The sequence below is a fragment of the Chelonoidis abingdonii genome, chromosome 1 (assembly GCF_003597395.2).
Source record: "Chelonoidis abingdonii isolate Lonesome George chromosome 1, CheloAbing_2.0, whole genome shotgun sequence".
Lineage (NCBI taxonomy): Eukaryota > Metazoa > Chordata > Testudines > Testudinidae > Chelonoidis > Chelonoidis abingdonii.
The window spans coordinates 67,672,246-67,698,564 of record NC_133769.1 but is presented as its reverse complement, the minus strand read 5'-3'; the positions used below and the strand labels follow the sequence as shown (position 1 = coordinate 67,698,564).

Genomic DNA, 26,319 nt, shown 5'->3' with positions numbered 1-26,319 from the left:
CCACAAAATCAGGACAAACTGCTAATAGGTCAGATATACCCAAAAACTGGTGCCTAATCCCCCATAGGATATACCAAACCAGCAACAAAAGTAAACTTCTGTTTCACCACGCTGGCTAACACAAAGTCATAAAAACAGTTTCCTTAGGCATTCCGGGTCTTATATTGCCACCAAATACACTGGATTTAAAGTGAGTGGTACTTTACAACCAGTCTCATCAAATAAAAGGTTCTCCTGATCCCAAAGAACCAGCCACACACCCAGGTCAATATATAACTTAGATCTTACCCAAAAATCATGCTGATGCCAATCCTTTAGTATCTAAAATCTAAAGGTTTAATCACAGAGAGAGAGAGAGAAAGAAAGAAAGGTGAGAGTTAAAATTGGTTAAAGGAATCAAGTACATACAGTAATTGCAAAGTTCATGGTTCAGGCTTGTAGCAGTGATGGAATAAACTGATGTCTTAAGTCAAGTCTCTGGTTGCTTCCAAATCATTGGAAGGTCCTCAGCCCATTGATTAGAATGCTTCCATTAGTATAAGTTCATAGTCCAGAGGCTTGGGCAAGAAAGAGACTGGAGCAGGATAGAGGCAAAATGGAGGGGTTTCCAGGGCCTTTTATAGCTTCTGCCATGTGGAGGGAATTCCATTGTTCTTACTGTGGAAAATTACAGCAACAAAATGGAATTTGGAGTCACATGGGCAAGTCACATGTTCACGTATTTCTCCTAGTCACAGCAGGAAATTCCATTAAGTGTAGATAGGTGTCTCCCTGGTCCATTGTCAGTTAAATGCTATTTAGATGGGCCACTCAATTTGAATAGGGCCTCCAAGATATGCTGGTTAGCTACCTTGTAGGCATTACCCCAGAAGCAAACATTTGAAATATAGAGCCAATATTCATAACTTCAAATACATGCATACAGATAGCATAATCTTAACCAGCAAATCATAACCTTTTTATAGACATCTTACATGCCACATTTTGTACAAGATTTGTTGCAAATATATAACTGTAGTTGCAACAGTGATGTATATGGTCATATTTTAATCAGATACCATCACAGTGAACTTCATGACAGTGCTCAAATCTCCTTGACTTTGCAAATCATTGGAAGAATTTATCACACTTCCCAGAAAGTTCTGCCTGTCATGGGATGAGATTTGTCATGCAATATTTCAGAAAGTTCAGTATCTTTTGGGTGAGGTTGGAGGGTGGAGATGAAAACTGGGTTTGTAATGAAAAGCGAGCTTCAGCTTTAATTATGAAATCTCATCTGCTGCTCCATAATAATTTACCAAATGGCAGACAAGGAGCAGTATATATTGATAAAACACTACTTAATACCAGTATCTGCTGCAAGAGGAAATCAGTGTACAAGTGTTATATACGCAATTTCAAGAGAGCATTAGAAAAAAGGAATTAAAACAATAATTTGCCACTAATAATTAATTATTATTAATTAATAATTAATTAGAGGAATTGTATTCCTCTAAGTATAGATACCAGGATGACTGGACAGTCTGTGGACAGATATTCAGATTTTGACCTAGATTTTTATGAATCTTTTAATTTTCTGGGGAAAAAACATTTGTTCTGTTGACAAACTGGTTTTCGTTCTTTATCAGGCCATTTATTAATACATTGATAAAAATCTATATTTAGCTGCTCACGGTTTGTTATTGATCATATAGTGTGTAATGCTATGTTTGCTTTGAGAGAGTATAGGTATACAGTGAGCAGTGGGGAGGATAAAAAATTGACCAGGGTATGTGCAGATTTCAGAGTATTAGTGTTATATCTGGCCTGACTTCTATATTTTTTTTAAAGGATGTTTTAAAAGATGCTATTAAAGATGTGTTGGATAACAATGGGATGCCACTAAAACACTTAATGATCCATAGTGGAAAGGTCCTAAAATAAGTGTGTGGGTTATCCAGCTTTTACTCCCCTAAAAGGCATGTCACGAATATTACAACACCTTGTCTTCGAGCACGCTAGCATTTGTCGTATTTGTGCTGTCCTGGTAGGAGTCTGATAATTTTTTTTCAAATCCTAATAAGGTTTTCTAGCCATACTCACTACAAACATCTTCTTTTCCTGATATGATGATATGCTATGTATTAACTTGCACATCTTGCTTATGTAGTATGTTTGCCTTTATTTTTATGACAAAAGGGAGGATATGACCCTATTGTAACACTGTCACCTCTGGGATGGAAAGCATCATTTGTTTAATCATGTACAACAGCATTACACAATAGGACAATGGTGGGCAATCTGCGGCCCATGGGCTGCACGTGGCCTGTCAGGGTAATCCGCTGACGGGCTGTGAGACAGTTTGTTTACACTGATCGTCCACAGGCATGGCCGCCTGCAGTTCCCAGTGGCCGCGGTTCGCCATTCCTAGCCAATGGGAGCAGCAAGAAGCAGTGCGGGCTGGCTGCTACTTCCCACAGCTCCGATTAGCCAGAACGGCGAACCGTGGCCATTGGGGGCTGCGGAGGGCCATGTCTGTGGACGGTCAGTGTAAACAAACTCTCTCACAGCCCGTCAGTGGATTACCCTGACAGGCCGCAGGTTGCCCACCACTGGTCTAGGACAAAGAAAGATTAAATGAAGATATAGGGTGTAGCTTGATTTAAGTGTACAAATAATATTAATTTATTACTTTGTATTTAATTATTAATGTTAATAGCATGGGTTTTAGGCTCGCCAATCTGTTTGATCAGAAGGTAAAAGTTCTTGTTCTGAATTAGGTTCCTCAGAATTTACAAAGGACCCTCGGGGGTGTGACAGGAAGCTCCCACTGAGACGAATATAGTCTTAAAGACTTTTTATTAAAATTAATAATAGTAAGTAAATGGTAAAATACTCAGAGTTACAAAGTTACAATTGAATTACTGCTATTTAAAAGATACATATGATAATATCGTATTATATGCAACAAAGCTTTGGTTAGTATACTCACACCCTTTCTTGATAACCTGGTGGTAAGAGAGACAGTACCAGACTTGCAAGTCAGGTTTCTCAATCTTGAGTGAGGGATGCAGTGCTTAGAGGAAATGAATACTAAGAGCTATCAAAAGCAAATTAGAGTTTACTTGACTAACTTAAACTTAAAATCAAAACCTAATAAACAAACTAAGAATAAAAACGTAGGGAAACCAAGTTTAGCCTAGTTCCCTTGAAACTCAAAGTTTAAGAAGAACAAGTACATATAGCCTACTAATAGTGGTGGTCATAGTAGATAGATAAAATAGAAAGAGTGAGATAGAGAGAGTGGAGGAGGTAAGTGAGAATACTTTAGCGAGATGGGTCACCTCTTTTATAGGGCACAAGTGCCAGAAATTTTTCCTCCTATGCGCAAATTTCATTCCTTGCTCACATAGGCTAGTATGTATGTGCGTATTGAAGACGTACGTACGCACATATGTTTCCTTGTGGTGTATCTGTTAAGTCTATGGGTACAACACTGAAATCTCCCTCCCCCCATGCCATTCTCCATTGTCTATTGGTCTAGATAAAAGGTCATAGACATATGCGCTTATCTGTTTAGGTAACAAGATACAGGTTAACTTTACTTTTTCGGTAAAAAGTCTTAATATAGATGTGCTAACTTTGCCTTAGCTTAACATACAGGATATGGCCTATAGGTCTTTTGCATTACAGTCAAACTTATTTTTAATATAAATTTATAAACTTATTACAATATCAAATACTTAAACTATAAGAAAAGATTATATGCAAGCAAGTAGGTTAATCCTATAGGCTACACTGGAGGTTTAAATAGTCAATATTCCTTGTTATATTATGACTTTTGATATTTAGAAGAATTTTAAAAACTTAAGCATATTAACAAACTATTCATTTATTTTTGTTAAAACACGTTTTGCAGATAATCCTAAATTTTAATCAAATCTTATGTGCACAGATTTCAGACTGGAACAACACAGGGCATTTCATAATCTGCCTAATGTAAATATTTCAGGATGAGAATGGTCTAAACACCCTTTAGAGTTTTGCTTGCCCACTTTCAGTTATTGCTGATCTCTACTGTTTAAGGGGGGAAAAAGAAGATATCAGATAGCCATATGCAATCACATTATTATCCTGGCTCATAGGTTTTTAAGGGCATAGGGGACCATTAGAGCATCTAGTCTGACCTCCTGTATAATACAAACTGTAGAATTTCACACTTTTAATCCCTGCCCAAAACTTGTTTGACTAAAACATATCTTCTAAAAAGATATCCAGTCTTGACTTGAAGACATCAAGGGATGGAGAATCCACTACATTCTTTGGTAGTTTGTTTAATCACCCTGTAAAAATTGTGCCTAATTTCTAATTTAAAATTGTCTGGCTTTAACTTCCAGCCATTGTGCTATATTTTCTCTGCTAGACTGAAGAGCCCTTTGGGTGTCTGTATTTTCTCTCTGTGAAGGTACTTGTACACCATGATCAAGTCAGGTTTCAATCTTTTTTTTTTTTTTTGGTACACTAGATAAATTGAGCTTTCTAAGCCTCTCACTATATGGCATTTTCTTCATCCCTCAAGTAATTTTTGTGACTCTTCTGTGCATTCTTTCTAATGCACACCACAACTGGACAGAATATTCTAGTGTTGGTCTCACCAATACTGTATAAAGAGGTAAAGTCACCTCCGACTCCTACTGATTACTTACCTTTTTCTACATCCAAGGATTGCATTGCCCCTTTTTGCCACAGTTTCACACTGGGAGCTCATGTTGAGTTATTTGTCCTCTGTGACCCTTTTCAGACTCACTTTTTTCAGGATAAGATACCCCTTTATGTAGATGTGACCTGCATTCTTTGTTCCTATATCTCGCCTTTGGCTATTTTAAAACTCATTTTGTTTAATGGGCTCAACTTGCCAAATGATCCATATTGCTCTGTATGACTTCCCCTTGCTGAGCTATGATGGATGAAAATGTTTAGTGCCACACAGTGTGACCTAGGTCATTACATCTGCCATGACACAAGCCATGGAGATAAATCTCAGTGGATTTTATTTTGTTTCTTTTTTACTTTTACATGAGGATTGAAATAATACAGTTTAGGAAGTTTAATTGATGAACAGATGCTATCAAATAATTGTATTTTTAAAATTTATAGTGTAGGATAATGAAAGACATCAAATTAATGGAAACTAACGAGAGAGGTGTACAGTGACTATCCTCCTAAAAAAAATATTATACCATGGACACACAATGTGTATGATACACTGAAACACAAGAGACTTGGCCCTTTAAACAGTTTATTTACTGGCGCATAGTTTGAAGGTTGCCAAAGAACAGCCAATGCAGAGGATATACTTCAGATAAAGAGACCATTTTTTAAAAAAGTTTCTCACAACAAATTTTGCTTTGCTTAATGTCCACCTTATTGTATGCAGTATTGTTGTATCCATGTCGGTCCTAGGATATTAGAGAGACAAGTTGGGTGAGATATCTTTTATTGGGCCAACCTCCTGTGGGTGAGGGACAAGTTTTCGAACTACATAGAGCACTTCTTCAGACCTATGTTGCTCAAAAACTTGTCTTTCTCACCAACAGGAGTTGGTCCAATAAAAGATATTACCTCACCAACCTTGTGTCTCTATCCAACTTGTCGCATCCATGGCAGCTTCGTCTCTTCATAAGAATACCACTCCCTCAAAAGCCTAAATCCTGGTGTTATTTCATGGCATGATCTGTAGGAGTGTAGGGTGGTGCTACATAAATGCAGCAATTAGTACAGAATATTGAGCATGTTAGTCACTTGTCCACCCCACTTGCTGTAGATCAAATTCAACATGTTCATAGCACAGTCGGCCTCCAGGTGTTCAAACTTGAAATGCAGACCCCCTCCTTTATTTTCTTTGTCCAGACTCATGTTTTATATATTTGATCTCTCTCCCTCCGCACCTTATTGTGTACTAGACAGGTGAAAGAGGCATTCAGATTCTGCTTCTCACCTGAGATGTTCTGGCAGGTGATACTCTGGGGTAAGAGTGAGACTGCATAGCTGGTTGGCCACTGCTCAAATAGCAACCAAAACATCCCTCGTCAGCCTTATTTCAGTACAAAAAACAAACTTCATTGTAACAAAGGAATTATAATACAACCTTGCCATCTTGCAATTTATGCAGAGATGGGAATATAATTGCAACAGTGAATCAGGTTTTCCCTTCCAATTGTGTATTTTCAAGGATTTATAACTCAGCCATCAGAAATTGCTGTGGGTTGAAACTTTTATTTATATTGAGTAACTTGCATCACCTCATCTTTGTACTGCATCACCTTAGTTATAGCCTCTTATTGTCCTTTCAGGGTTTCACAGACATGAAGTTTTGCCTATATAAATCTTTAAAGTTCATACCTGAAAAATTCCTTGAACCCTTGTGCTAAATGCATTATGGGTATCAACATTTGGTTGTATCTCTCACAACGTGCATTTTATCTGTTCATATGGTGTTCACGCTTACATAACTGTTAAATTGTTAAAATAATGTATCAAAATAAAATACAGAAGCAAGTAATACAACTGCAGAGGCATAATTATTCTACTTTTTGTTCTAGTGGTATTAAGATAATCTTTTGATTTTAAATGGTAGAGTCAAAGCAGCTGTTATCTCTTAAAGTGTAAGAGGCTTTTCCCCCACTTGAATGGTAATAGTGAGTGTAGAAATTTCTTAACAGCATTTTATTTGTTTACACTGTGTTGTGTTTAGCATCTGTACTCCACTGTGTAAAGGATAAATATGTAGATTGTATTTAGCAATTCAATTAGAACAGGTAAAATCCCCTAACCAGCTCCAAAAGGACTTTTCAAATCAAACACCTTTGGGAGCGAAGAAATGTTCTTAGTAGTCTAGCTTTTCAAAAGCTAACTCTGTTTTCCATAAAATAAAGGATGTTGCAACAGCAGGAAGGTCAGCTTTGTGACTAATTGAAAAAGTATAAAGCCCTATAGAGATTGGAATTACAGAAGTCTTTAACCATGTACTGCAGCTTGTGGAAACTGCTTGTAAAACAGAGACATCCCTTAGTTTCGAGATTACATTAAATCCCAGAGACTGTAATTATATGCATGCTGCTGGCAGACACCACCACTAGGCTGTGTGTGTGTGCTGGAGGGGAGTGGTTATTTATGATTTCTCTAATTGAAATCTACAAACATTGGTGCAGAATCCTTTTTGGTTTCAGTTGTATCATTTCTTCCCTTAATGCTACTGCTTCCAGTATTGGTGAAAAACTATCTTGGTGGTAATTTATTTAATTATATTTGGAAGACTACAGGTTGTTTATGAATCATTATGACAGAAGATACTAAGAAGATTTCTCAGCAGCGTTCCTGAAAGAAGGCACCTTCTTTCTTTTTCTTTCAATTTTATGAATCAAAGCCAAGAAATATGGTGCAGTGTTGTGGATTCATGTCTAAAGTGGTACTGTATCCAGAATGGTTCCCAGATTGTACTTTTTCTTATGTAGGTTTCTGCCCAAATTAAAATTGCACATAGTTCAGCTGATATTTAGGGATACCTTTGAAAGACAGAATTTAATAGAGCTGCTAAGATAAGGTTGTTTGTTATTGTAGCACATACGGTATCGTTTCATTAGTATATTATAATTCCTCTCAAGCCTCTAATTATTTCTTTAAAGCAAAGCTATGCCTTTGTGAAAGCATTGGCCAGAACAGCTGAACCATGTAGTTTACAGTAAACGAAATTAGGTTAAGAGTGAAAGAGCTGTGTTGTATTAAATACCTCAAAGGTCTGCAAAGGACAGTTCCTCCATGTAAACAAACAATTCTCAGCCTTTCTGGAATACGCATTTTTATTGAAAAAGACAGTTTCAATTTTCTCACCAGTTATTCTTGCATTTTTGTGCATCTGTTTGTACAGTTTGCTATAAAGGACACAATATATGGTAGAGCATTCACTATTGGTGTTCACTAGAAAATTAATTTTAGGTAGAAAAAATGTACATTCTTTATAATTTAATATTATATACAGTTTTATAAAATGCATTCAGAAATCCAGATTATTGTTTGTTTTGAATTCATGAAACCATAGTGGTACCAGACAGTAGCTCCTCGGTTTATGAATTGGCGAATCAGCGAAATGTGTTCAGTTTTTCAGTACTGAAACATTTGTTCTTCAATATGTCATTTTACAAGGCACACCAGGGTGAGGCAATACTGACTAATCTTACCATAGATTGACGCATAGGTGTTGAAACAGGGGTATCTAGTTTGATCCAGTTTGGGATGAAAATTTTTTTAAAATGTTGGAATTTCCCGTGGAATGGAAATTCTAGGTTTTGACCAGTTCTACATATCTCCTGTTCTTTTTAGCTTCTGCTTGTTACATTTTGTTTCCAGTTAGGAGCGACAGGGCAAGGACTGGCTTCTATTATATCTTCAGAGAGTGTCTAGTGCAATAGGCTCCTACTCTTGCTTGGGTTTTTGGGTGCTATAAATAAAAATAATAATAATAAGTATAGATTTAAAAATTCACTTTTACACTTCTCTTGACAATCTCCAGCTATTATATGGGTGGGAATAAATGCCATTACTTTGCAGGCACTTACAGTCTCTTTTTAGTTAATTACATAAGCAATGGCACACAAAATAGGCACTTGTACAAAGTACCAATACATCTGAATGAATCAAGATGCATAAGACTGGAAGTGTTGTTTAATCACATGAGAACTCTGGGTGTCTGAATTTAAGATGGAATTAAGATCAAGAAAGTGAAAAAAAAAATTGTTCTATCTGAAGTACTCTTCCATTCTGGTAGTGCACCATGACCTTAATAAAATGCTTTTCCCCCCTCCTCATTACATGTTTGTAATAATGAGCTAGTGAGCTGTATATTTATGCTCCATTCCTGAAATGAGCAAACCACTGCAACTACACAGAATGCCACTGAAATCCATCTGTGCACATTACAATGCAAGATTGAGGGTCTAGAATGGAAATCGCAACTATTGGAAACCACCGTCAGTAAGGCAGGATAAAAATCAAATCCCAAATCAAGATAAAAGTCATAATATCAGATTTGGTGGTTGTTCTTATGCAGAATGAAAAGTTCACAAGTTGCTGGTTTGGTGATGATGAAATGTTCATTTCACTATTTCCAACAGAGAAAAACCCTGACTTTCCTGAATCAAAATATTTCATTTTAGTTTGTTGAACCAAATCAAAACATCTCATTTCAGCTTAGTTGGATGTTAATCTGCCCCTCCTGAGCTGCAGTGATGCTTTGTTGGGGTCAGGGGAAAAATGTATAATATTTTTAAAAATCATTTTTTTCATTTAAATTGGATTTTTTATTTAAAATAAATACAAGTTTATTTTTAAAAAAGAAACCTGTCTGAAATTAAATTTGAAATTGACAACCTATATTAATGACTAATCTTACTATAGTCTATTAAAATAATTTACATTAAATCAAAAATAATATTACATAGTCTATATTTGCTGCCAGGTTTTAAAGAAAGTCAGACAACTGAACCGGTGAAGTCACTGACTCAGTATTTGGAGCCAGAGTTTGCTGAAGTGCTAAAATAGCCTATTGACAGCAGTAGCCTCTTCTGCAGGTATAGAGAGAATATTTTCTTCATTTCAGTTTACTCAACTACATCAGTTTAGCAACTAGTTCAGTCAAAATTAAGAAATTGACTGGGAGATGAAAAAGCAGGGACGTTTATTTTCCTCTTCCAATCTGTGAATAAAAACTAGGTATGAGAGGATGAGATCTACTAGTTCTAAAATCTTGAAGGATGTGGTCACCAGAGGTAATGAGTTCAGTTCACTAACTGCAGGTAATACCTCCTTTGTATAAGAAATTGGTTAGTTTTAAATGCAAAACATGTTTGGATAAACATTTTTTTTACTTACATATCCAGTATATTTAAGGTAGTTTCATTTAATAATGATAAATGTTTTGTGCATTTTAATTGATTTTGAATTTCTATCAAAATAGAAAGTGGTGAATAATGCTTTTCTTTTTTATTAGATGATGATAATTTTTATTTGTAATTTATATCAACCCCTACCAATAAAAACTATAAAATGTTGAGTATGAATAAATGTAAATTAAGCTATATAATTGATTAAATACATGTGTATAGACATGGTCTAGCCTCCTGGTTAGCAAAAAGAATAATCAAATTTAGCATAATTGCTGTATTAGTTGCAAAGTAACATTTTAATGGTTTTCAACGAATGAGAATCAACTTTTCTTCAGGGAAATAACTAAAAAAGTGCAAATACAAAACAAAATTAAAATGGGTGATTTAAATCAAAGTTTGATGCTTGCTGATCTAAATCTTGATTAAAATCAGCTATCTAAATCTCTTTGATTTAAATCAGTTAATCCTGGTGGGAATTGTAGTTTGAGTGCTTCATACCCCCATTCTCCTCTACATGCTGGGCTCTCTGGCTAGACTACATCTCTCATGATAGACTCATAGACTTTAAGGTCAGAAGGGACCATTATGATCATCTAGTCTGACCTCCTGCACAACGCAGGACACAGAATATCACCCATCCACTTCTATAACAAACCTCTAACCTATCTCTGAGTTATGGAACTCCTCAAATTGTGATTTGAAGACATCAAGCTGCAGGGAATTCTCCAGCAGGTGACCTGTGCCCCATGCTGCAGAGGAAGACGATGACCCTTTGACTACATGACTCCAATGTTGCCCTGCATCAGTTCAACCAAAGAGGATGCAGCATGGGAGATGGCGTCTGGGCAGGAAACCTGCCCTATAGAGGAAAATAGAGGCATAGGGCACCCAAGCTACAACTTCTATGAGACACCATGGCAGCTCAGGCGAATACAGTTTAATGATGAACTGACCAGAAACTAAATATTTCATTTAGATTTTTCCAACAGAAAACTGAAAATTTTTGGCAAAATCAACCAACATTTTCCCACATAAAATTTCAATTTTCAGAAAGTTCATTTTCCATCCAAAAGTCTTTTTTGACAGAAAATTCCTGACCACTTCTAAATATCAGCAAGTTAAATTCCTGATTTCATATTGTAATTTTATTTTTTATAAAAATTGCAATCTCTTATTCCATATAGAACAGCATATTTTTCTTCATTTTAATTTTCTGTCTTAGGGTCACTTCAGAGGAGTATAACTGATGCTGTGTCATGAAGCATTCTCCCTAGAGATGGGTTGGTAAAGATTAGGTAGAAGGTGACCTTTGAGAGGAAATATATGTATTGATCCTGTCTATTTTGTCACATAAAAATGAGCTGCTTCCATTTAATGACATGCAATTGAATATTTACAAATAAAATCTTAGTTGTACAAATCTGTGTGTGGTATATATAATACTATATGTTTATAAAAGTAAATTATGACTTGTAAGGAAAATCAAGAGGTCAGCAAAGAGGCACTATGAGTTCACACTACCCAAAGAGATTAAGATGAAAAAAAGTTTTTACAAATATATTGGGAGAAAACTCTGGAGAAATAGTAGGTCCATTAATTAATAAGGAGAGAGGCCAAATCAGCAAAGATTCTAAGATGTGTGATTTACTAATGCATTTGTTGTTTTGTTTGTAATGAAAAAAAAAGTTATGTCCAATTAGGAAATAATGAAAACGGTGTGGACATAAGAGTAAGAAAAAAATTGCACGGACACAATTTTATATATACACACTCTGTGCACGTGTGTGTAGTTTTTCCAATTGTATCTGTTTTACCATTCACTATGGTGACAAGGTTTTCATTGCTTTTTCATTGTCCATAACCCGTTTTTTTTTTCCAAAAGACCAGTTAGATCGGTATCAAGTTTAAATGTCTCATGTCCCAGGAAAATCCCAAAGAACTGGGCTTCTACCAGAGCATTTCTGCAACAACAAAAATTTGGTACCTATCATTAAGGCCACAGTCAGGAAAACATCCCTATTAGGGAAAGTGCTTAAACACAAATGAGATATGATTATGTACTTTCCTGAATCAAAGTCTAAAAGAAAAGAAGAGCTATCCTATCCTATAAGAGAGATTTTTGGTTCCTAATAAAATACAGAAAATAGTGGAATCATGAACAATAAGCAGGAAAGAATAGAGCTCTTGGTACAGTTGAAAAGTCATCCAATAACCTTCTCTGGTTTCTCTCAGAGTAGAGATTGGAGACACTTAAACAACTCTACGTATCCTTGCCAAGCTTCATGGCATCAAAAGTCTCTGACACATCTAAAAAAAACCAATATGGACACTTGGGGTACGTCTACACTGCACGATTATTTCGAATTAGCTTAAACCGATATTACAAAACAGATCTAATAAAATCGGTTTAGCGCGTCCACAGTGGGATCCCGAAATCGATTGTTTGCGTCCATGGTCCAAAGCTACCATCGATTTCAGGAGCGGTGCACTGTGGGTAGCTGTTCCTCAGCTATCCCATAGTTCCCACTTCCGTGTTGAGAGCACAGTGCCTGATGGGGCAGAAAACACTGCCCCGGGTGGTGCTGGGTACAGCCTCACCCCTCCCTTTGTGAAGGCAGCAGACAACCCTTTGGCGCCTTTTTCGCGGAGTGCATTGAGCAAACGCCATAGCACAGCAATCTTTCCCTTTTTTTTTTCACGTGGTGGTGGGGGGAAATAAACTGAGGAGCTGTTCCCTGAACCACGCCAGACACTGTGTTTGAACCTACAGACATTGGGAGCTCAGCCAAGAATGCAAATAATTTTCAGAGACTGCTGTGGACTGTGGGATAGCTGGAGTCCTCAGTACCCCCTCCCTCCCTTCATGAGCGTCCATTTGAGTCTCTGGCTTCCCGTTACGCTTGTCACACAGCGCTGTGTATCCTGGAGTTTTTTATTCAAACGCTTTGGCATTTCGTGTTCTGTAACGGAGCTGGATACAACAGATTTGTCTCCCCATACAGCGATCAGACCTAGTATCTCCCGTACGGTCTATGCTGGAGCTCTTTTTCGATTTCAAACTGCATCGCCAGCCGTGCTGATCAGAGCTCCACGCTGGGCAAGCAGGAAATGTAATTCAAAAGTTCGCGGGGCTTTTCCTGTTTACCTGCCCGCTGCATCCGAGTTCAGATTGCTGTCCAGAGCGGTCAGTGCTGCACTCTGGGATGCCGCCCGGAGGCCAATAACGTCGATTTCCGTCCACATGAACCCTAATCCGAGTTATCACTATCGAATTTAGCGCTACTCCTCTCGTTTGGGAGGAGTTCCGAAATCGATTTAAGGAGCCGTTTAACTCGATATTAATGACGACGTCGTGTGAACGGATACAGCGTTAAATCGGTATATCGGCCATTAAACCGATTTAAAGTCGCAGTGTAGACCTGGCCTTGATCTTGATCCACTGCGAGAAAGGCATCATTGACCCACAAGACCAGTGCAGTCTCCTCACCATAAACATGGCTAAAATTGGATTGACAAGGAACAAGGAAATCTGAAGACTCTCGGTATTTCCAGGGTTGCTTTGCTGCTATTTTCTCAATAATCTGTCCTAAAAAATGGACAATTGGAAACAGGGTAATAACTGATGACATCATCGGTATTGAGACTTGAGCATGGGCCAAATCACATGCTTTCCTTAAGGAATGTTGGCAAGTTGCCCTTTTGAAAAAGATAATGATAGTTCCATCAATGATGGATCCAACCCATTCCCCCCCCCCCCCCCGCTTGATTTCATCGTTCTGGAAGGGCAAGGGTCCAAACAGCAGATAATAGCTCAACATTTCAGAAGTACTTCAAGGACCTCTGTGAATAACACTGGCTGAAACCCATGCAGAGAAGGCTCCATGTTTTCCCAATCCACCACACACACACACGGCCTGTAGCTTGTCACAACTCAGCAATTACAGAGATGGACAACCCAAATCCCCCACACTGTGATATACTCAAATCTGCAACCAAGGGACATCAGACTGACCACTGTCTAGAATAGTTCCATTATTTGGGCTATGGAAGCTGAAAACAGGACTGGAGAAGAGGTAAGGAGATATTCTCTCATCAGCTTCCACTGAAAACAAAACAATCTGTTGTCAGTGGGTCTGTCTAGGACACTGTAGCTGTGTTGATAAACTACGTCTGGTCAGTCTCTTCAAAATGTGGTTGCTGCTACAACCAGGAAGGATAGGATGCCCCTAATGAGGGAAAAATAAGAAAAACAGTGGAGCGGATATTCTGATTTAAAATGGAGAAAGAAACTAACCTGTCTGATAAAGTACTTAGAGCAGTGGTTCTCAACCTTTTGTCATCTGTGGACTTCTAGAAAATTTCAAATGGAGGTGTGAACCCCTTTGGAAATATATTGTCTGTTGTATATTTGAATTCTTTTCAGTCAGTTTTCAGTCTTTCACGGACCCCTTAGACATAGTCCATGGACCACCAGGGATCCGCAGATGTTGAAAACCACTGACTTAAAGAACAATCTGTTTTCCCCTTAGAGTTTCTTTGGATGGCCTTTTCCATGGCAGCTTCCAGAATTTTATTAACGTTTACAAAATGTATGGGTTATGACAAACATTGTCCCATTTCTCCTTGCTACTTCCCCCCCATTCTCCAGAAATCTAATCCTTCTTCCATCTTTTAATCCCCCAATGTAGCACATGCACACCCTAGCACCAGCTGATCAAATTAACTGCAACCTTGGTTAAATGTGTCAGAATATACCCTCACTAGTTTTAAAATAGAAGAAAATGAATGGGACATGGAGTATATGAAGCCATATTAAATGTATTCTCAAAATGGAGAAGGGGTGATAGATTAATAATTATCTGACATTTTAAATGAACTATGTTGATATTGTCAAGTGAACCATTTGTCTTTTGGGCGCAAATCTGCCTTTAAAGTTTTGTACAGCTTTATTTAATTTTTTGCTTTTAAGTTCATAGATCCTATGTTGGGTTTTGTCCATTAGAAAAATTTTGGTTTGTTTGTAAGGGTACAGTGGAGCTGTCATTTAAGGATCATGTTCTGCTTCATTATTCTGTGAATAAAATGTTCGATTTCTTTGTGAATGGAGATGAGACTGTAAAACATCTGAAGTAATGGAGCAATATTGTGCCATATGTAAAATTTGATAAGGTTTGGATGGATTTGTTATGACATGGGACAAGTTGATTCTTAGATGCACTAAAAGTGGATCTCAATTTATTTCCGGTTTTTTTTTCTTTTCCCCACATTTCAGTTGGGAATTGGTGAGCAAACCCGATGTATTGCATATTTTTATGCAGCATCATTTTATTTATTTTGTGTGATCAAATGCTTCTTGGTCCTGCCCACAAAACTATATCCCTCTGTCCTCTTTCTGTCTGATCCCTTGCATCCACTACCTTAATATAATTATTTTAAAATGCTTTTCAGATGATAAAATCAGATAGGCAGATAGTGTTTTTTCCCCTACCTTCATATAACATAAAATCTAAATCCTTTAAAACATATTTTTCATTTTAAAATATCTCCCCTCAAAACTAGCATTTCTACTCTTTTGTCATCTTATTCAGTGCAGAACACAAAGGAAATGAAAGATGTGTAAGGGAGGAGGAAAAAGTCCCTAAATTTGCTGAAATGCATGGCCCTTTGCCTAGAACAGAAACCAGCGCTCCGTGCACAGCAGGGGAATGTGAGAGAATGTAGAATGGCTCCGTGTAGTATCATTGTTAGCATTTTATACTATTTGATGCTTTGTAGCTCCTAAAGAAACATTGCTTTTTAAGCCATTGATCTCGTACTGCAAGTGGTGGTGGTAGTAGTAGTGAATGACACAGCTTTGCAGGATGACATGAAGCTGAGCTCTGCATCAGCCAAGAGGAATTAAGCTTTGTCACTCCCCACTGGGACTACCTTTCTTCTGGTATGTGAGCAAGGAATTCATATGCTTTTGCTGCATCCAGCAGAGCAGAGCCAAGAGTATACTTTACCACTGAAGGCAGTAAGCAAGAATGATAGCTGTCTCTTTTAAATGCCGCTGTCAGATTCTGAGGAGACTTGCTAAAGGTATTGTGCTTTCCTTGTTATTCATTCAGTGACTCTTTTGCAGCATTCCATGAATATAGCGTAATGGTTTTACTTTCAAATATGACTGCCCTTACAATTTATTGTCAGACAACAAAGAACTCTGTGAATATACAGGTAAGGATTTTAACTGAAAGAGTCCCATGTCCCCTGGTGTGTTCATATTAGAAGCATAAGTTAGGTTTATGATTTCATTCCTTAAAAGGAAATTTGTTTTTAAGTCAAGTGCTAAAGTTATTATGGGGTATCATTGTCTTGTATTCCTGATAACTGATCAGTAGAAGTCTTGCGTGTGTTACAATATATAGTATGTTACTGAAGGCAGCTAGATCCAGAACCTGTATCAAAGATGGAATTTTTGAATTGTTGGTTTATTAGTATTTATAATCTCTCATAGGGTGTTTCTCTGCATATTTATAATACCTAAGGCAAAAAATGGGTTGTACATGACTAAATATGGGGGTTTTGATAAAGTGATGGCTTTGATATGTTGTTACCCTGGTGAAATTAATTTGCCCATTATAGAAGCGTTCCTTTTATGTTGTCATGAATCACTTTGCCTTCAGTTTGATCTGTCAGTACTTTGAAATGCTATTTGAACCTTATTTTGTGTCCTGTTTGTTTTTCTTAGAGCAGCTATTTTTAAACCTTCTTGGATAAAAAATGTTCCTTTTCCAAAATGAATAAAATTAATTTTTAAAAAATAGAATTTTATATATTAAAAATGCCAGTTAATATTACCGTCAAATCTTTGTACCATCTCTGTGTAAAATATCAAAGAAAGAAAAGTTTTTTGTAGTAACTTCTAACATTATAGTAACAATATGTAGCTGCAAGAAAATGAGAAGCTTTTGTTTTCAGACTTAGCTGTGTGAAACAATTAATGGTTATTACTATATTTGAAGAGCTGTTAAATCCTAAATGTTAATGAAACTATTTATATCAGCTTAGCTTGAAACATCAGAATTCTTCAGTTAGTCAGCAATACAGCTCAGAATCAATTAATATTTTATTTTTTAGAAGCATGAAAGCAAATGTGTGTGGTAGGTCTAGAACAATAAGGGGAAAGAGGAGAATTTTGTAATCAAACTTATCTAATGCATTTTCCTACTGTCTAAAATGTAATATAAAGACATTAGAATATACTTTTTTCATAGCACAAATCTTAAAGTAATCTATTCTTCTATTTAGGGGCTCTCTCCTTCAAATCTGTGCCTGGTAATGTTTAGTTTAGTTTAGTTTAGTAAGATTATTCTTCATTTATCAGACTGAAATTCAGTTTTTGTCTTTTGTTGTTTTGAGTGAAGGGAATAATCTGTTTTCTAATGAACTCTGTATAAGGCAGGTTTTGGCACAATAATTTAGTCTATTACTGTTGAGAGTTATTGCACCGCTTAAATAGTTTCCTCTGACATTAATATTCTCACACATCATACCCATCTTAATTCTTTTACACTTCCCATCACTTAGCAGAACAGAAGTTGATTTTATTCTCTGAAATAATTTTAACTCCCTTCACCCCTCACCCCAGTAAGAGCTGGTATGAAACCATTGGTTGTCTGCTTTGAGAGAAGTGTGCACTACACTTGTCTGCCATCACTGCTGTTAACAACGCGTATGCAAAAAGAGAGAGAGATCCTCTTCTATTGGCTTCCAGCGCAACAGATTTGAATCTTACTCTCTCAATCTTTATATCTTTTATTTCCATTTCAGTATTTAAGTCATCCGATTGTCTATTAAATAACCTCGTAACATTTTTTTTTGGTTTTGACTGATGCTCGCCAATTAATTTTCCAGCAGCTTGTGTTTGTTTTTTTCCAAAAGAACTCAGCTCATTAAAAAGAAAAAAAAAAGTTTTCCAGACAATAAGCTTAACTTTGATGAAAAATAGTATGTGACCACGACAGTATACTGTCCACATGTTTTAAAAGAAGAAAACATTTTTCAAAGATGTAGTTAGAGGAAGACAATATTTTTCTCAGGAGGGAAAAATATTCTAATTTTTTTTTGTTTCAATTTCTGTTGTGCTAAATCCAAGGCCAAAACGATTATTGTTCAGATAGACATGATAATTTTTGTAACTGAACCTTTATGCCAAATATTATTTAACAATCTAGACAACTTGTTAAATGGTTCAAACCAGTTTAGAACAATTGTTCAGATGTAATTTGATGGACGCAATATTCTCTTCAAGAGGAAAAGAATGAGTGATAGACAAATGAAACTCTTCAGTGTGTTTGCAGGGCTCCTTGGCTTGGATGAACAACATGTTTGGTGTCTGACAGCAAAAAAATAGGCCTGTGTTTCTATCATTGGGTGTCTTATGTTGCTAGCATTTCACCACCATGTTCTCATTTTTGATTAGGCTTTTGTTCTATTAGTTAAATTTTCAGCATTCTCTGGCTCTTCTTTTACTTGTCAGCCATCAGTTACGGATTGGTCAACATAATCAAGATGTCAGAGAACAATAATATGTTTTTATTTAATCTTATCTGGTCATAATATGCAAATGACTCTCCTATATGTAGTCAACAGTCTTTTGTTTTGTGCCTTCTCCTTCACTCTTGATCAAGCATAGCCTTTGCCACTGGATCCTCCATTTGCTTGGCCCGATTCCATTGTTAGGCAGGCTATATCCCTTCTGTCCAGACTTTGCTCCTGTTTAACTCAGTATAGCTAATGTCTTCTCCGTATACCAATACTCATCCTCCATAAAGGCCAAAAGGTCATATCTTAGCCCTTTCTACTCTTCTTCTAAATATCTTCAACCCTCATGTGGAAATGATATATGTATACTTTTTTTCATAGAATATCGGGGTTGGAAGGGACCTCAGGAGGTCATCTAGTCCAACCCCCTGCTCAAAGCAGGCCCAATCCCCAGACAGATTTTTGCCCCAGATCCCTAAATGGCCTGCTCCAGGATTGAACTCACAACGCTGGGTTTAGCAGGCCAATGCTCAAACCACGGGCATATAGTTAATTACTATAGCACGTATTTTTAGTAAATGCTAGACGTGTGTATTGTATGAAGAGTACCACTTTCATAATAGTTTGAGAGTCAATATATGATCTCAAGTAAGTCTTATATCTAAAATGTATATAGCAGGGCAACCTTTCAGAAGTGGTATGCCAAGTCTTCATTTATTCACTGTAATTTAAGGTTTCATGTGCCAGTAATACATTTTAAAGTTTTTAGAAGGTCTCTTTCTATGAGTATTTTATATAACAAAACTATTATAATGTATGTAAAGTAAATAAGGTTTTTAAAATGTTTAAGAAACTTCATTTAAAATTAAATTAAAATGCAGATCTTATCAGTTTAGTGTGATCCTTGTCCTTGCTCTTCCTTGCTGAGTTTTCCAATGTCTGGCACATATTTGGCTACTTTAAGCTGCACACAGGCTTCTGAGTGATCAGTTGTTAACCAGCTCCGAGAGGGACGGAGGATAGATTTCATGTGTGAAAATACCTGTTCACACAGGTATGTGGATCCAAATGCTGAAAGCATTGCAAATGCAATTTTCTTCAAACAGTTAAATTTCACTGGCAGGGGATGTCCAGCAAGTCAGAATAGAGGCCCCATGATCTCTTTTGGTAGCTTCAAGTGCACTCCACAGATCTCCAAACTTAAATACCCGCAATTCTGATCTTTTTAACTGAATGAGTTGCATTTTGAAATCTTCAACACCCATCCACTGAAATACAGACAAATCCAAGTTGCTTTCATTGAACTTTTCAGGTTTCATTAGAAAAGAAGCATTGGGCCAAATTGCTGTACATCTTAAAATCTGTCAGAAAATTCTGATTCCAGTTTTTGCATGTACATTCCAATCTCATCAACATTGACAGTGCAACATGTCGATAGCTCTTTTATGTCTCAGAAATAGCGGAAAGTCGAAGTTTGAATAGCCTGAGAAAAAACTGCTAGTTTTACAACAAATGCCTTCCAGGCTTCATAAAGATCCAGAACTGTTTGCCCTGCACCCTGGAGACAGAGGTTGAGTTCGTTTAGGTGAACGGTGATGTCAGTTAGAAACATCAGCTTACACAGCCATTTTTCATCATAGAGTTTGGGGTAGTTTTGTGCTTTTTCTGACAAAAAGGTCTTGATTGCATCAAAACAGTTTACAAAGTACACCAAAACCTTGCCACAACTTAGCCACTGAATATTGCTGTGAAGCGGGATGTCATTATGAGCACTGTCCGTCTCTTCTAGCAGTGCTTGAAACTGTGAGTCAAAGCAGATCGAGCAACAAGGAAACTCACAATCCCCACCACTGTATTCATCACATTATTAAGCTCTGAATTAGAAATTTTAGCACACAGATTTTCTTGATGGATGATACAGTGAAATTTGACTGTCGGATGGCCAATTTGATCTTCAAGTAACTTTACAAATCCCTTCTGTTTTCTGACCATGGCAGGAGCATCATCTGTAGTCACACAAAATATTTTTCTGATGTAGACTCCTCATTCTTCAAAATGTTTTACAAAACTTTCCACTATATCTTCCCCTTTTGTTGTGCCATGCAGGGGTTTTAGGCAACAAAGTTCTTCTTGGATTTCATTGGAAGCACCATATCTTGCAACAACTGCCAAACATGGAGTGTCGTTTATAGCCACGCTGTCATCAGCTTCAGCGCTAAACACTGCTGTGTCTTTTAACACGGTTGTCTGCTTTTTGTTAATGTTTTCTGCCATTTCGCTTATGCATCTCTCAACTGTTCTGGGAGAGACAGGTAGTTCTTTTATTCTAGATACGATTGTATCTTTATTTGGCAAATCATCGAACAAAACCTCCAAACTGCTGAGAAAAACTTCTATATATTCCCTATCTGTAAACGGCTTTCTGGTTTTTGCAATACACTGTGCAATCTTGTAACTTGCTGCTGTAGCTTGATTTTTGCTTACACTTAAGCATTTAAAAACACTGCTTTCCTTCTCATATCCTGCTACTGCCTTTTTGATCAATTCAGTCTTGTCTGCTTCATCAAGAAAGGTTTTCTTGTAGTTCATTTCAAAATGTCGTCGAACACTTGATGTGCAACAAACACTTTCACAACAGAAAGTATAAACAGCACGGTCCTTCTTTTGAATAAATCCAAAGTCTGTCCAAGAAGGCTGAAATGAATGGACATCTAACTTTGCTTTCTTAAGAGCTGACATTTTGTCAAATGTACCCCTCAACTCTGCGGGAAAAAAAATCATGACAGACAGCACACACAATGTCAAATGCAGTGTACTGTTCCACGTGGCCTGGTATAAGCGGCAAATCAGGACTTAAAAATATCCCCGTGGCTCTGGAATAATTTTTAAGGTGGGGGTGCTGAGGTGTTCCCCCTATTGCCCCTGTCGGCATCCCTCTCTGCCCCAGGCTGAAGCCAGTGGGCCACAGCTGGGGATGGCTTCAGAGCGCCAGGCCGAGGCCAGAAGCAGAGCCCTGGGCCGGCAGCTGGTATCCTGGGCCAGCAGCAGGTTGAGCGGGGCCATTAGCTGGGATCCCATCTGGCAGTAGGTTGAGTGGGACCAGCGGCCGGTATCCCAGGCTGGCAGCGAGCTGAGCGGGACCGGCGGCCAGGATCCTGGATGGCAAGGGACCAGTGTCCAGAACCCCAGAGCAGCAGCGAACTGAGTGGGGCTGGTGGCCAGGACCCCAGACTGGCAGCAGAGTGCCACTGAAAATCAACTCATGTGCCGCAGGTTGCTGATCCCTGGTATATAGAATTCACATATAAGTTACATACATTTTAGTTCCACTTAAGCCTATTAGTCACCTAAACATTAACTTTAGCTATCACTACCTGGTCCTCAGCTGTGTATATCTTTTGACACGTTCAATGTTTCCCTTCTATCTTGATAAAGTAAATTTGTAACTTCTTCCCTTTTTCTTTCAGCTAAATATCTTAGACTGAATTGTTTCTGCTGAGCACCAGGAGACACTCCAAACATAATTATTCTCATTTGCCACTCTAACAGGTTAGAAGGATGCAGAGGCAATATTCTGGACAATTCTATTAAACTCCCCTCCTTACTGTACCTCAGCTTAACTCTTTGCTGAAACCAAGGCCAGAGTTCTGTCTTTTCAGAACTTTTCAGATAGCTTTAAACAGAGTCAAATTCAGGTCTATTGTATGTAAAAGCCTGAATGTAGCCATTAACACAGGGGTCAGCAACCTTTCAGAAGCGGTATGCCGACTCTTCATTTATTCACTCTAATTTAAGGTTTCGCATGCCGGTAATACATTTTAATGTTTTTTAGAAGGTCTCTCTCTATAAGTCTATATATTATATAACTACTAGTGTTGTATTGTAAAATAAACAGAGTTTTCAAAATGTTTAAGAAGCTTCATTTAAAATGAAATTAAAATGTTGATCTTACGCTGCCGGCCCGCTCAGCCCCGCTGCTGGGTCTGGGGTTCTGTTCACCTAGGCTGGCAGCGGGCTGAGCGGGGCCTGCGGCCGGGACCCCGGCTGGCAAGGGTCCGTCAGCCAGAACCCCAGACCAGCAGCAGGCTGTGTGGGGCTGGCGGCCAGGACCCAGAGGGCTGGGGCAGAGGGCTGGAGTCAGGGCTGGGGCTGGGTATGTGAGGGGGTGTAGGTGTCAGGGCAGGGGCGCTGGGGTATGGTGGGGGTGCCAGAGTCAGGGCTTAGGGTTGTTATCTTTTGCCCTTTGGTGGGGGGGGATGAAGGAGTCAAGCAGAGGCTGGGTATGTATGAGGAGGTACAGGGCTCAGGGCAGGGGCCTGGGGGGCGGTGCTGGGGCTCAGGCAGAGGGGTTGGTGTGTGGGGGGGGGTCGGGGTCAGGGCTCAGGGGAGAGTGCTGGTGACTGCCCCCTAAAAACTTCTCAACCCTGCTGCTCCTTGTCCCCTGACTACCCCCCCTGGGACCCCCTCCTGCCCCAGGACCCACCCCCTATCTAAGCCTCCCTGTTCCTTGTCCCCAGACTGGACTCTACCTCCTACCTGTCCCCTGACTGCCCGACCCTTATCCACACCCCTGTCCCCAGCCAGACCCCGGGACTCCCATGCCTATCCAACCACTCCCTGTCTCCCCTGACAGGACCCCCAGAACTTGTCCTGCCTGCTGTGCCATCCAACCCACCCTGCTCCCTGTCCCCTAACTGCCCCCACCCCTTATCCAACCCCTCCAGCCTTGGGCCCCTTACCATGAGGCTCCACACAGAGCTACATACGCTGCTCCACGGGAGCACACAGCCCCGCCCCTCCATTTGAGTGGGGAGCGTGTCTGCCTCCCTGCAGAGCCAAATCCTCCCAGCGTATCTAGCTCCTGCCCTTGGGAGCATGCAGCTCCAGCCCCCAGAATGCTGCACGTGGCGGCATGGCTCCAGGGGAGGGGAGAAGGCGTGATAGATAAAACGATTAAGACTTTGCTGTTTTTGTGAAATAGAGACCTGCCAAACATTGCTAAGTACTTTGGTCAAGGAGAACAACGTGGAATGTTTAGAGTGTATCAACAGGCAAATAGACCTATGTACTCCACGTCTGCAAACCCCTGGAAAATATGCTGTGTCAGTGTGGTCTGATATGACGTAAATAATGGTATATATGTGTAGTGGCTGTCATGTCTCGGGGTGTCACTCCTCTGGCATTAGTCGGGGAGGGCACCCGCTCAGCTGAACGCTCAATAAAGGTCTGTATAAAACTCAGTCTTGTTCCCTGTGCCTCCTTGGAGTAATTGACTAGCTCCGGGGAGAACGAGCCCATTTGGCTAACAAATTGGCGACTCCGCCGGGACCCTGCCTGTAGAGGGCGCTGACGCTACCGGGGGCTAGTGAGCTGGTACTGAGAGAAGTGGCCACCCCTAGCTGATTGTGCGGCTCGTGCTCTCAGACCACCTCAGCCGACTGGGGCGGCAGTGTTCCCTTTAGAGAAGGTCCCAGAGGACAAGGAGGCATTGAGTTTACCTTCTTCCAAGTCCCCAAAGCCGGACGCGGCCACTCCGGGCGGTAAGTGCGTGTACCTCTAGGGTTTGAGGAGTAACGCCCCCGAAGTTTGGGTTGGATAATGGAACGTGGTAGGCAGCCCGTATATGGGAAGGTGTATGAACTTTGTAGGCAGCCCGTATATGGGAAGGTGTATGCATGTTAGTATTGTTGTAGTGCTGTGACTGTTTTGTGTCTCCTTGTCTTGTGTTTCATTGTATGTTGGAGACCGAAATTGTGAGTAAGTCCTATGCAAATGTAACCAGGTCTGAGGCATAAGCTGATTCCAGCCGCCCCAAGACTCCTGCGAGGGGAAACCCGGTGACCAGGATATCTTGATTGCAAGAGGGGTCAGTCGCACCTCGTGACCTGGTGGCGCCCTGCAGTAAACTGATTTGCTCAGTGAAAAGAGAATGGGGTCTACTCAGAGCTTTTACTCTGGAACACCCCTGGGATGTATGTTAGATAATTGGATGGCATTTCGGCTCCAGGCAGATTATGGTACAGTATTATGTAAAGATGATTTGATTAAATTTTGCATGATAGAATGGCCAACCTTTGGGGTGGAATGGCCCAATGGTGGTACATTGAAGTTAGAAATAGTGCAAGCAGTGCATGGCATTGTGACCCGAGACGGACATTGGGACCAGTATCCGTATATTGATATTTGGCAGGATCTGGTGGTAAATTCCCCTCCTTGGTTACAAAAATGTAGACAAAAAACCTTCAGGATGCTGATGGCCCGTGTCCCGATTAAAAAACCCAGTACCCCTGTTAAGAAGCCATGCCCGCCTCCTGTAATCCCACAAACCCCGGACTATGTAATTCCCCTCATTATACCCCGCCCCTCAGCCCAGTAATATCCCAGCCTGAGGGACCTGGATAGAGGGTAAAGGAAGTACAGACTGGCCTCTGCCTGTAAAGGCGAAGGTAGGCAAGCCCAGAACAGCAAACGTCAATCCTGTCCCAACGGAAGGACCGGGTGGTGTTTCAATCACAAAGGAGCCACACTAGTGCACCACAGGAAAGCCCTGCATGAGATGCCCCTACGCGACGATAGGGCAAAGATGGCGAGTGTAACTGTAATATATGTTTCCGTTCGCCAACAGTGATTTGTATAAACTGGAAACACAGAATCCCCCATTTTCCGAGGATCGCGGCCCCTAACAACAATTTTTGAAATGTTGATAAAGCAGCGCATAACCTCAACATGGGGGGATATGCAAAGTTGATTGAATGTTTTATTAACAGCTGACGAAAAACGTTGGTTTTTTGTCAAAGGCCATGAGTGGATAACACAGACATATGCACTGTGGTTCCAGTGACTGAACCGGATTGCCCGAGAAGGACCCGCACTGGGTACATATGAGGTTGGGATACAAAGAGCATCAGAGGTTGCCACTGCCATAAGTGCAGGGTATGAAACGTTGCATTCGAAAAACCCCTAATTGGGCGCAAATTATACATATAAGACAAGAAAGGAAGAAAATCCAGCAGCCTTTTATGAGTGCCTGTGGTCCCCTGTAGAAGGTACACTGACTTAGACCCGGGGGATTCAAAATGGGAGCGAGAATTTAATTCCTTCTCTTCATTGGCCAATCCTATGAAGAATTAGAAAGAAGATTGCAAAAGGTGGAGGGAGCATCAGGAAAGAATATAAGAGGAACTGTTGGAGATTGGCTTTTAAAGGTGTATGATATGACGAGATGAGGAAGAACGGTCGTGGGAAAAGGGGGCACGGGCCCTTGCTGGCTTTAAGAAAGGGAAGAAAAGGTTGGAAAAACAGAGTATACGCAAGTGAGTATGTATATACAGGGGATAGGAGGGAAAACGCGGGGTCCCCCGCTTAGGACGAAACGTGCGCCGATTTTGCAACAGGAAAGGACAAGTTGAGATGAGTGTCCCGTTGGTAAGAACAGAAAACACTATAAGACAGGGACGTAGACTGGGGAGGCCATACCACCGCACCCAATTCTTTACAATACAAGGGGATCGGACAAGGAGTCTCCCAATGAGGAGGCCGAAGGACCGGCCAGCGGCACCTCTAGCAGTGCAGAGCTGCTAGTAACACACGACGGATCCCCGGTAAATTAAGTAGGGGATCGCGCCGAATTTGAAAGCCGATCGAGTAACTCTGCGTTAGCCCGGGGCTGCCCTGAGTTTACTTCCCCTTAAGACAGCAACCGCCAGCAGAGCCCCGGTCATTGCTATTGTTTCAAGGGATTGAAGGCCAATATGTATAAGCAAAACCCTTCCCCTTTCTAAAAATGGGCGACGCATCAGATCTCCCACCAGTTTGTTTGTCACCCCTCGTGCCCATTGCATTGCTGGAGCGAGATATCCTCACGCAAACTGCA

At 39.8% G+C, this 26,319-nt stretch overlaps 1 protein-coding gene across 14 annotated transcripts in view; it reads left to right on the top strand.

The window, feature by feature from the left end:
* GRIP1 (glutamate receptor interacting protein 1) overlaps nt 1-26,319 on the top strand; it is a 607,764-nt gene that overhangs the window by 297,087 nt on the left and 284,358 nt on the right. The window contains exon 1 of one of the 14 annotated variants that reach the window (XM_075066242.1): nt 15,920-16,001. The exons of the other annotated variants lie outside the window; for them this stretch is intronic. Within the exon in view, the coding sequence (XP_074922343.1) occupies nt 15,947-16,001 (55 nt within the window). The 5' untranslated portion in view covers nt 15,920-15,946. Of the gene's footprint in view, nt 1-15,919; nt 16,002-26,319 lie in introns of those variants that run through there. 14 annotated transcript variants of the gene reach the window in all.